This window comes from Mandrillus leucophaeus, unplaced genomic scaffold, assembly GCF_000951045.1.
Source record: "Mandrillus leucophaeus isolate KB7577 unplaced genomic scaffold, Mleu.le_1.0 Scaffold533, whole genome shotgun sequence".
Taxonomy (NCBI): Eukaryota; Metazoa; Chordata; class Mammalia; order Primates; family Cercopithecidae; genus Mandrillus; species Mandrillus leucophaeus.
This window is the reverse complement of record NW_012105731.1, coordinates 1,257,615-1,269,856: the sequence shown is the minus strand read 5'-3', so window position 1 is coordinate 1,269,856 and position 12,242 is coordinate 1,257,615. Positions and strand designations below refer to the sequence as shown.

Sequence of the window (12,242 nt, the reverse complement as noted above, 5' to 3'; positions counted from 1 at the left end):
CCTGGAAGGTGGTGGTTGCAGTGAGCTGAGACCGTGCCACTGTCCTCTACCCTGGGCAACAGAGTGACGCTCCTTCTCAAAAATAAATAAATAAGGAAAGAAGCACAAAGAACACCTGGGAAATTCATTGCAAAAAGATCTTTGCCTGGGCACACTGTCGTCAGGTTATCCAAAGTTAAGATGAAGAAAAGAATCCTAAGAGCTGTGAGACAGAAGCACCAGGTAACCTATAGAGGAAAACCTATCAGATTAACAGCAGATTTCTCAGCAGAAACCCTGTAAGCTAGAAGAAATTTGGGCCCCTATTTTCAGCTTCCTCAAACAAAACAATTATCAGCCAATAATTTTGTATCTAGCAAAACTAAACATCATATTTGAAGGAAAGATTCAGTCATTTTTAGATAAACAAATGCTCAGAGAATTCTCCATTACCAAGCCACCACTACAAGAACTGCTAAAGGAACTCTAAATCTTTAAACAAATCCTGGAAACACATCAGAACAGAACCTCTTTAAAGCACAAATCACACAGGACCTATAAAACAAAATGCAAGTTAAAAAGCAAAAACAAAATGCAAAAAACAAAGCAAAGTACACAGGCAACAAAGAACATGATGAATGCCCTGGTACCTCACATTTCAATACTAACTTTGAATGTAATGTGAATGGCCTAAATGTTCCACTTAAAGATACAGAACCACAGAATGGATAAGAACTCACCAACCATCTGCTGCCTTCAGGAGACTCACCTAACACATAAGGACTCACATAAACTTAAAGTAAAGGGGTGGAAAAAGGCATTTCATGCAAACGGACACCAAAAGCGAGCAGGAGTATCTGTATCAGACAAAACAAACTTTAAAGCAATAGAGTTAAAAGAGACAAAGAGGGACATTATTTAATGGTAAAAGGCCTTGTCCAACAGGAAAGTATCACAACCCTAAACATATATGCACCTAACACTGGAGCTCCCAAATTTATAAAATGATTACTAATAGACCTAAGAAATGAGATAGACAGCAACACAATAATAGTGGGGGACTTCAGTACTCCACTGACAGCACTAGACAGGTCATCAAGACAGAAAATCAATGAAGAAACAATGGATTTAAGCTATACCTTGGAACAAATGAACTTAACAGATATATACAGAATATTTCATCCAGCAACTGCAGAATACACATTCTATTCAACAGTACATGAAACTTTCTCCAAGATAGGCCATATGATAGGCCATAAAATGAGCCTCAATAATTTTAAGAAAATTGAACTTATATCAAGCACTCTCTGAGATCACAGTGGAATAAATCTGGAAATCAACTCCAAAAGGAACCCTCAGAACCATGCAAATATACGGAAATTAAATAACCTCCTTCTGAATGAGCATTGGGTCAAAAACGAATTCAAGATGGAAATTAAAAATGTCTTCATATTGAATGACAATAATGACACAACCTATCAAAACCTCTGGGATATAGCTGAGGCAGTGCTAAGAGGAAAGTTCATAGTCCTAAACGCCTACATCAAAAAGTCTGAAAGTGCACAAATAGACAATCTAAGGTCATACCTCAAGGAGCTAGAGAAACAAGAACAAACCAAAGCCAAATACAGCAGAAGAAAGGATATAACCAAGATCAGAGCAGAACTAAATGAAATTGAAACAAACAAAAAAATACAAAAGATAAATGAAACAAAAGCTGGTTCTTTGAAAAGATAAATACAATTTATTTATTTTTGAAAACATAAATAAAATTGAGAGATGATTTGGATTTATCTTTGAAAAGATAGATAAAATTTATAGACCATTTGGATTTTCTCTCTTCTTTTCTTAGACAAAACAAGATTAACCAAGAAAAGAAGAGAGAAAATACAAATAACCTCACTAAGAAACAGAACAGGAAATATTACAACTGACACCACTGAAATACAAAAGATCATTTAAGGCTACTATGAACACCTTTATGCAGATAAACTAGAAAACCTAGAAGAGATGGATAAATTCCTGGAAAAATATAACCCTCATAGCTTAAATCAGGAAGAATTAGATAACCTGAACAGACCAATAACAAGCAGCAAGATCGAAACAGTAATTAAAAAATTACCAAAAAGAAAGTCCAGGACCAGATGGAATCACAGGAGAATTCTACCAGACATTCAGAAAAAGAACTGGCACCAATCCTTTTGACACTATTCTACAAGATAGAGAGAGAAAGAACCCTCCCTAATTCATTCTATGAAGCCAGTATCACCCTAATACCAAAACAAGGAGAGGACACAACCAAAAAAGAAAACTATACACTGATACCCTTGATGAACATAGATGCTAAAATCCTTAACAAAATACTAGCTAACAAAATCCAATAGCATATCAAAAAGGTAATCCACCATGATCAAGTGGGTTTCATACCAGGGATGCAGGGATGGTTTCACATATGCAAGTCAATAAATGTAATCCACCACATAAACAGAACTAAAAACAAAAATCATATGATCATCTCAACAGATGCAGAAAAAGCATTTGACAAAATCCAGCATCCCTTTATGATTAAAATCCTCAGCAAAATAAGCATCCAAAGGACATACCCTAATGTAATAAAAGCCATCTATGACAAACCCACAGTCAATATAATACTGAATGGGGAAAAGTTGAAAGCATTCCCTCTGAGAATGGGAACAAGACAAGGATGCACACTCTCACCACTCCTCTTCAACATAGTACTGGATGTCCTAGCAAGAGCAATCGGACAAGAGAAAGAAATAAAGGGCATCCAAATCGGTAAAGAGGAAGTCACACTGTCCCTGTTTGCTGATAATATGACCGTTTACCTTGAAAATCCTAAGGACTCTTCCAGAAAGCTCCTAGAACTGATAAAAGAATTTAGCAAAGTTTCCAGATACAAAATTAATGTACACACATCAGTAGGTCTTCTATACACCAACAGTGACCAAGTGGAGAATCAAATCAAGAACTCAACACCTTTTACAATAGTTGCAAAAAAATAAAATACTTAGGAATATACTTAACAAAGGAGTCAAAAGACCTCTCCAAGGAAAACTACAAAACGCTGCTGAAAGACATCATAGATGACGCCTACAAATGAAAACACATCCATGCTCATAGATGAATAGAATCAATATTGTGAAAAATGACCATACTGCCAAAAAGCAATCTACGAATTCAATGAAATCTCCATTAAAATACTGCAATCATTCTTCACAGAGTTAGAAAAAACAATTCTAAAATTCATATGGAACCAAAAAAGAGCCCACATAGCCAAAGCAAGACTAAGTAAAAAGAACAAATCTGGAGGAATCACACTACCTGATTTCAAACTATACAGTAAGGCCACAGCACGAAAACCAGTGTCGTACTGATATAAAAATAGGCACATAGGCCAATGGAACAGAATAGGGAACCCAGAAATAAACCCAAATACTTACAGCCAACTGATCTTTGACAAAGCAAACAAAAACATAAAGTGGGGAAAGGATACCCTTTTCAACAAATGGCACTGGGATAATTGGCTAGCCACGTGTAGGAGAATGAAATTGGATCCTCATCTCTCACCTTACACAAAACTCAACTCAAGATGGATTAAGAACTTAAATCTAAGAACTGAAACTATAAAAATTCTAGAAGATAACATTGGAAAAACCCTTCTAGATATTGGCTTAGGCAAGGATTTCATGACCAAGAACCCAAAAGCAAATGCAATAAAAACAAAGATAAATAGCTGGGATCTAATTAAATGAAAGTGCTTTTGCAGGACAAAAGGAACAGTCAGCAGAATAAACAGACAACCCACAGAATGGGAGAAAAATCTTCACAATCTATACATCTGACAAAGGACTAATATCCAGAATCTACAACAAACTCAAACAATCCCATCAAAAAGTGGGCTAAGGACATGAATAGACAATTCTCAAAAGAAGACACACAAATGGCCCACAAGCATATGAAAAAATGCTCAACATCACTAATGCTCACGGAAATACAAATCAAAACCACAATTCAATACCACCTTACTCCTGCAAGAATGGCCAGAACCAAAAAAATCAAAAAACAATAGATGTTGGCATGCATGTGGCGATCAGGGAGCACTTCTACACTGCTGGTGGGAATGTAAACTAGCACAGCCACTATGGAAAACAGTGTGGAGATTCATTAAAGAACTAAAAGTGGAACTACCATTTGATCCAGCAATCCCAGTACTGGGTACCTACCCAGAGGAAAAAAGTCGTTATTCAAAAAAGATACTTGCACATACATATTTATAGCAGCACAATTCACAACTGCAAAATCGTGGAAGCAACCCAAATGCACATTAATCAATGGGTGGATAAAGAAACTGTGGTATATATACACGATGGAACCATAGCCATAAAAAGGAATAAATTAATAGCATTTGCAGTAAACTGGATGAGATTGGAGACTATTATTCTAAGAGAAGTAACTCAAGAATGAAAAACCAAACATTGCATGTTCTTGCTGATGTGTGGGAGCTAAGCTATGAGGATGCAAAGGCATAAGAATAATACAATGAACTTTGGGGACTTGGGGGGAAAGATGGGAGGGGTCGAGGGATAAAAGACTACAAATATGGTGTAGCGTACACTGCTTGGGTCATGGGTGCACCAAAAGCTCAGAAGTCATCACTAAAGAACTTACTCATGTAACCAAACACCACCTGTACCCCAATAACTTATGGAAAAATAAAATTAAAAAATTAAACACCACCACCAACATGTTCATCACAGTGTTATTCATAGTAGACCCCAAATGGACACCATTTAAGGTACCTCAACTGGTGAATGGACAAATTGTGGTATGTCCATGCAGTGGAATACCACCCTATAATAAAAAAGAGTGAATTACTGACACATGCTACAAGGTATGTAGATGCCTCTCCCAAACACGCTTGATGAAATAAGCCAGAGATAATATGGTATAGTTCCATATGTATGAAATGTCCAGAAAAGGCACATCTCTAGAGATAGGAAGCAGATTGGTGGGACTGAGAATAGAAGCCGAGGTTGCCTGCAAATGGGCATGACAAACATTTTTGGGGTGATGGATATGTTCTATATTTGTATTGTTGTGATGGTTGCACAATTCTCTGAATCCACTAAAATTATTTATTTATACATTATGATGAGTAAATTTTTATATTATTTAAATATATCACAATAAAATTGTGTAGTCTAGAAACTAATGAAAATTTTACTTCTGAAGTGAGTTAGAACAAGGTTGAAGGTATAGGGGAAGAGATGGAATGTCCTTGAATATATCTGTTCATGTAGTTTTGATTTCTGAATCACATTAATATTTTAAATAGTCAAAAATAAAATTACATCAGTAACAATGAAAACATAAATTTTGGGGGATAGCCACAGAAACAGAGATGTTGACAATTAATTTCATCTGCTGTTTTACAATTTCCAGTCTTCCTTGGAGTTAGGTTGGGGCCATAGGACTAGTTCTAGACCAAAGGCTCTAAGTAGGAGCCTCTGAGCTGAAATGTCGAACACTGACCTGATTCCTCTCTGTGCTCTCTTCCCTGCTTTGGCAGTCATGGAGCTCACATCCTCTGAGTGTGGACCTGTGAGTCTCCAAATGGCACACAATTGCTCTGAAATTACCCAACTTGCGCCAGAGCTTTTGAGAGTGAGAAATAAACATTTTTGATTTGGAGATTGGTTTGTCACCTCAGTCCTCAGCAGAGCCTAGCCTATTCTGACTATGCCAGGGATGGTATAAAATTGAGGCGAATTGTTGAGAGCGAAGAGGTGTAGTGGCTGTATCGGGGAATTGGAGAAAGTGATAAAAGGTTTTCTATAGTCCTGAGAAGAATAAACATGGGAAAACTTATGGAATATTAGAGTTAGAAGAAAACTAGAGACACAACTTTATCCCTTTCAGTATAAGGCAAAGAAACTCAGACCAGAGGGACTAATGATTAGGTCAAGAGCACATAACAAGTTGTTGCAGGACAGGTTGTTACTGGTGGAGGGTGTTCAGGTTCTTGGCGTCTTGAACAAAGAAATGGACAAAACACACAAACAAAGCAAGGAAAGAATGAAGCAACAAAGGCAGAGATTTAATGAAAATAGAAGTACATTCCACAGGGTGGGAGCAGACTGGTTACAGAATTTTCTGGGGTTTAAATAACTTCTAGGGGTTTCCCATTGGTTACTTGGTATATACCTTATGTAAATGAAGTAGTGGCTCATGATCAGTCTGATTGGTTGTGGAAAGTGACCAATCAGAGGCTGAAGTGAAGTTATAAAGTTATAACTCTGTGCAAATGAAGACCTGGCCCACAACCAGCTTGATTGGTTGCGGAAGGGGACCAATCAGAGGTACTTTCAGTTTTTCATCTGCCATGCAGAAAAGGAGAGGGTTGCCAAGGGAGTAGGCTCTGGTTCTTTTGTTACTTGGGCATGGAAAGTTGGGGTTTTCCTTTTGATTTAGTTCTAGGAAGTCAGTGTGAACCGGCCTTAGGTTTCCTGCCTCCAGACCCTATCCTCCTGCCTCGAGGTGAGCTCCCAAATTAGTGCTTTCCCAAGAAAAGAATTCAAGGGTGAGCCAGTGGTGTTAGACAGCAATCTTTTATTCACTGGTTCTGCTCCTTGAAGCAGGGTAACTCATAAGCAGTGCACCCAGAGCCCGAAATGCAGGGGCTCTTGGCAACTGCATTTATACTCACATACCTCATTTTCAAAGGGAGGCCATTGTCACATCATCATGGGTCAACCAATCAGGTGGACACCTCCTTTCAATGACTTTCCTGTCCCATAGGAGTTCTCAGGCAGCTTCAATGGAAGGAGGGAGCCAAGAAGGGGCCCTGGTATACATTCAAAGATGATAATTACAACATGGATTGTGTATATTCTTGCTCGGAAAGGTGCAGGGCTTCCCTTCCTACCAATAACCAGTTCGGTAAGCAGCTTGGTGGTAGTCACATGGAATAATTTCTCATATATCTTCTCCACCTCTGGGACCCTGCTGCACTTCAGAGAGCTATTACAAATAACTCTGAGTAACAGTTGTGGGGGGTGGGTGGGAGGAGCTGGGATTCTAGGTTTTCTGAGGTAACCAACTCGCTAATTTGTTCCAGGACATTGACGTTGTGGAAAGCGAGGCTGTGTCTGTACTACAGCATTGGTTGAAAAAAGTAAGTAAGATTTCTTTATGACTCAGGGTATCCAAAATCCTAGAGAGCTGGTCTCAGTGGGTGTGGGGATCTGGATTTCCTTCTTCATGGAACTGGAACTCAAGTTCATTGCCAGACACCCTTCCTAGATTTGAGTCTAATTTCTTCACATGTCCTGGAGGACACTGTGGCTTGTGTCCTGGTAGGAAATGTGTTAGCACCACCACTAATGCCGTCCTGCTTCTCAAGCATCCTGGCTTAAGGGTTTCAGCTGCATCCTTCCCAGCTCAAGGGTGTCTCAGGAATACCTTGGGATAGGGCCAGGTACTTAGGGAGTTCCAAGGACTTCACAGGAAAGAAGCTTATTGCAGGAACAGCGAGGTAAGGAGTGTATGTGTGTGGATATGCGGTGTGTGAGTTGTGATGGAGAATGAATAAAAGGGAAAGAAGAGGAGAAGAAGACCCAGGGTTGGAAGAGGCAGAGTGACGTTTTCAGAGGGAATTCCTCACCTTTCAGACAGAAGAAGAGGCTTCTCAGGGCATAAAGGAAAAGCTGTCCATCAACTACCCTTCCCAGGGCGTAAGGGAGAAGATGTCCACGGACTCCCCTCCCACCCATGGCCAGGACGTCCATGTGACCAGAGACGTGGTAACTGAGAGTTTGAGACGTTGCATGGGAGTGGGGGTGAGGGAGAGGGGAGAGGCAGGAGGTGCACCGTAAATGATTCTGGGCAAGGGTGAGGCTCTTGTCTGGGCTCTGTGCCAGCCTAGTTGGGGGCCACACTGGGCAGGAATCACAGGGACCCTCTGGATTTCCCAGGTGAAGCACCACCTCTCTAAGTCTGATATGTCGGCAAACCAGAGCCAAGAGGTCCTAGAGGAGAGAACACGAATCCAGTTCATAAGATGGAGGTAAGGCGTCCCATTTGCCCTGGGCGAAGGAGGGAGAGGGAGAGATGCGCAAGCTCCTCTCTTCACGAGCCCGCAGATGCTCTTCTCTAGAGGTGTCGTCTTTGGCTGACAAATTTCTCAGCCTTGCTTTGGGGTCTTAAGGGAATATTCTTGCTATCTTGAAAGCCCAGCTCATTTCTACATTTTTAAATGACTTGAGGGGTTGGAAAACTGGGCTTGCACTCCATTTCCTAAATGCTTCTGAATACATTTCAGACTTCTGTTATTTTTGCACTTGAGTTGCTCAGAAGTGGCTGCACTTTAAAGAGCTGAAAGAAAATAAGCTCTTCAAATGCAGAAGCCAAAGTTCTCATCTGCAACCGAGGTGTGTGGAGGCTTCCCAGCGCCCAAGGCTAGAATTCTGCGCTTGGTCATGGTGGCTTCGCCAGCCTCCCGGGTGTCTGCCAGCTCACAGCCATCCCCACTGCCTCTCTTGGCTCTGCAGATGCTGAGCCACGAGGCCCAGGGAGCTGGCCTGAAGCCATCACTCTTCAGACAAAGGCTTTCCTATTTCCTTTCCTGCACCTGTGTTCACTGGGACTCTCTGAAGCATATCAGCTCCCCCTTCCCAGGAGAGGGACTGAGGGCTTAGACTGGTCCTCTGGGAAACTGAAGGAGACCTCTCCCCTTCCTCCTCTCTTCTCCCTTTCCCTGCCGCATCAGCGGTGTTGATCGGTTGTATCAAGGAGGCTCCACTTCTCAAGAAATGGTTTCCATGTGCTTACCCCTTCTAGTGGCATCTGCCTTTTAAGAAGACTCAAATGCACAGTAATTACATAACCAAAAGGAATAACATGGTGGGATCTGAGAGGTCCCTGGGAAAGAGGTTTTTTGGATGGGAAGCCTTCTGAGGCCCCTAAAATCATAAATGTTGTTAATTAGAATCCAGGCTTTCCTGTGCCCGATGTGGTTGTGCTATGGAATTGCGGACATTGTGCTCCTTGGTTTGGATAACACACACATCATCTTCCAATATTTTAAAAATCTTGGCTGTATAATAAAACTAGATTTAAGCTTTTGAGACAGGCTACAGGAATCAGTCAATTATCTACATATAATTTTTCCACTCTGGATTTCCTACAAAGATTTTAAACCAAAAGCCTCTGCCTATCTTCCCCCACAACCCACTGGTTTTGGTGTCCCCCTCTTATTTCAGTAAGTATGTAGTCCGGAAATATATATCCCTTTATGAAACGAGCAAAGAGGCTCCCCAGGAGACCCCACAACTTCCTCACTGTAGGCTTTCCTAGAAGCATCTCTGAACAGCAGTGGGTGTGGGGTGATGCAGGTCATCAAGAGCTGACGATAGGACAGGAATTCAGAAGACTGAATTCAGAAGGGTGAATTCCATGGCTCATGAGACCACTGCCTGCTGCCTTTAGAAAGGGCGCTCAACTCTGTGTCCCTGGCTCTCCCTGGGACAGTCTGCTACCTGTCCAGCATTACTGGGGGCTCAAGGGTACCTGGTTAGTAAAAAAAAAAAGCTTTGTGCTCCTGAGTCAAGAAGGGGGAGAGACCAGCTCAAAAGTTCATGGTGTCGGGGCAAGAGCCATTGTTTGCAGGATCCCAACTCTAGCAGTTCTCTATGCCTGTTAAGAAAGAAACTCAGATCCCGTATGCCAATGCACGAATGGCCTTTTGCAGCCACACTCGTATCTTCCAAGTGCCAAGTGAGATGACAGAGGACATCATGCGAGATCGAATAGAGCAGGTGAGACAAAGGTAAGCTGTTTGGGACTGGTTGATTTGCGTTCCCGATTGGGGGCAGGTAGTGTGGGGGTGACTGCTGGGTTTCCCACCCACACCCACCAATGCTCTCTCTGGTACAACAACATCAAGAGCAGGGGCACACGGTTCTCAGGGCTGCGTCTTATCTTCTGTGCTCCACATGACAGGGCTTTGCCAGCCTCCCATGGTGTCTGCCAGTGCCCAGAAGGGCTCCAGGCTAAGGGCCTGTTCAGATGACTGTGCTCCCAGGCCCAGTGCGGCCACGGCCTAGGCATGGCCTGCCCTCCCACCCCAACCCCTGTGCCGTGGTCTGGGTAGCCTCTGCTATCAGGCAGCCTCCCTCCACCTGGCCCTTCTCCTCTGTCCCCTGCAGCATCTCCCGTCTTGCAGATGTCTCAGCTCAGGACTTCAGTATGAGACCCTCCTACTCAGACTGCTAAGAGCAACAGGTGAGAGAGCTGACGGATGAGGAACTGGGCAGAGAAGATGGTTATCCTGGGCAGTGGGAAGGGGCACTGCAGCAGGGAACTTGGTAAAGAGGCTTAGCCTTTCCCTACTGGGGAAGGGCCTGCACTCAGGGCCAGTAGAGGAGAGGAGGGCCAGCTGTCTTGGGCTCCCGCAACGCCTCTCTTAAGTTTGTGGAAGCACTTGAAGTCAAGTTTCAGATTGGCTTCCTGACTTTGTGGTGTCAGAGAGCACTGCCTCTGCATCATTCATGGGCCTGGGCTTTCGTGTTTAGGAGGTTGTGGTGGAGCCTGCAATTTTGCATTTCTCAAAGTTTCTGGGCATTGTCACTGCTGGTCTGCTGACCTCACCTTGAGTCACAGATCGTAGTGTCAGGATGAGGCTGTATAGGTTTTAGACCTGCCACCAACTTGTGAGGTGACTTTGGGTCCCATGGTCTCTTTCCTTGTGCTTGGCCCAGTGGTCACACAGGGGCTGTTTGTGAGGCCCTAGGAGGTGGAAGGCCAGTGGCAGGATAAACAACCACAGGAGCTCTCCAGGATGCAGCCCCTGAGCCTGTGAACAGCTGCGCTGGCCATTCTGGGGCTAAGGGAGAGATTTAGGCACAGTGACCTCAGCATGCTTACAGGAAGGCTGCTGGAGAGCAGTACCAGCATTTATTGAGCACTTACTGTATGCCAGCGTCTGCACAAGGTAGTTTGTCAGGGTTTCTCATTTGATCCAAAAAACAATCTTAAGAGAGGGCATCATTTGTGTCCATTATACAGAAGGCAGAACTGAAGTCAAGCCCGGGAGCAGATGCTGGGTTCCAATTCAGCTCCACCATGGGCAAGTTACATAATGCCACTGTGCCTCAGTTTCTTTATTGCAACAGAGTATCTACTTCAGAGGGTTGTCTTGGGGGTGATGGTGTCTGGCACATGGTAAATGCCACATCAATTGTTTGCTCATATTACTAGAGGTGAAGAACAGGAAGTGCTGGGAGGGTACACAGTTCGCAGGAGCTTCTGAGCTGGCAGAAACAGACTCAGGCTTCAATTCCAGCTGCCTGATGAACCACTGTCTATTCTTCCATGGGTTTCTGCTCTCTAGATGGAGCTGTGGGAACGCGGAGAACAGTGGGGTTACAGGGAGTCATCAGCAGCCCTACCCCTTGGCCAACCACATCTCCCCGCTGTGTCCCCTCGGCGTTTCTCTACCTCCTAGGTGGAAGTCCTTCAGGGTCCAGCAGCAACCTGTATCAGAAGAACATCCTTCTCTGCTTGACCTGACGAAGGGCCAGACCTGGGCAGAAAGACTCCAGCAGGTGAGCTCTTCGTGCGACAGTGTCAGCACTGGAGTCTTCTTGCTGAACTGCGAATAAAGAGACGTGCTATTTAACAACTCACCCTGTTGCTGGTTGGGGTGCCGTGTCATTCATTTGTTCATTCATCAGACACTGAGTACCTCACAGGCCTGGCTCTGGGGACACTGACTTACAGCCTGAGGGAGACAGACAGCAGCCATTCCAGCAATGGGACAATGGTGATATGGGTGCTACTGGAACATAAGAAGGAGTGCTCTGTGGCTGGGGCAGGGGGGACTTTTTGAGGGAAGTGTGCTGGTTTGTTTCAGACATTTATGTTACCTGTACTTATTCCTTCTCTCACTCTCTTCCTTTTTAATGTAGGTTTGGTTTCTGACCTATATTCTTTTCCTTCTCTTTGAAGAACTTCTTTTAATGTTTCTTACAAGGTAGCTATACTAGTGACAATTTCCCTCAATTTTGGATGGTTGGAGAAAGTCTTTATTTGTCCTTCTTTTGAAGGGCAATTTTGCAAGATACAGAATTCTAGGCTGGCAATCTTTTTTTTTCTTTCAACACTTAAATATTTTACTCCACTCTCATCTTGCTTGTACGGTATCCAAGGAGAAGCTGGATATAATTCCTATCCTTGTTCCTCTA

General features: G+C 43.1%; 1 protein-coding gene across 2 annotated transcripts; it reads left to right on the top strand.

Annotated features, from left to right (window-relative positions):
- The first annotated feature begins 6,769 nt into the window (after positions 1-6,769).
- On the top strand, positions 6,770-11,691 carry SPATA19 (spermatogenesis associated 19). Of its 2 annotated transcripts, none has more exons than XM_011997197.1 (7): positions 6,770-6,939; positions 7,118-7,174; positions 7,671-7,802; positions 7,974-8,065; positions 9,749-9,826; positions 10,206-10,281; positions 11,504-11,691. In XM_011997197.1, exons 1-6 carry the CDS (start codon positions 6,862-6,864, stop codon positions 10,270-10,272), a joined length of 504 nt encoding a protein of 167 aa, XP_011852587.1. In that variant the 5' UTR covers positions 6,770-6,861; the 3' UTR covers positions 10,273-10,281; positions 11,504-11,691. The 2 variants fall into 2 exon arrangements, with proteins under 2 accessions (XP_011852587.1, XP_011852586.1); XM_011997196.1 differs by having other exon boundaries at positions 11,390-11,681.
- The last annotated feature ends 551 nt before the right edge of the window (positions 11,692-12,242 follow it).

Bases quoted from the DNA above. Each gene is read 5' to 3' on its own strand.
- SPATA19 (XM_011997197.1), top strand. From the start codon at position 6,862: ATGATAATTACAACATGGATTGTGTATATTCTTGCTCGGAAAGGTGCA. The intron at 6,940-7,117 runs GTAAGCAGCTTG...AATTTGTTCCAG, and splicing joins TCCTACCAATAACCAGTTCG to GACATTGACGTTGTGGAAAG. The intron at 8,066-9,748 runs GTAAGGCGTCCC...GGCCTTTTGCAG, and splicing joins ATCCAGTTCATAAGATGGAG to CCACACTCGTATCTTCCAAG.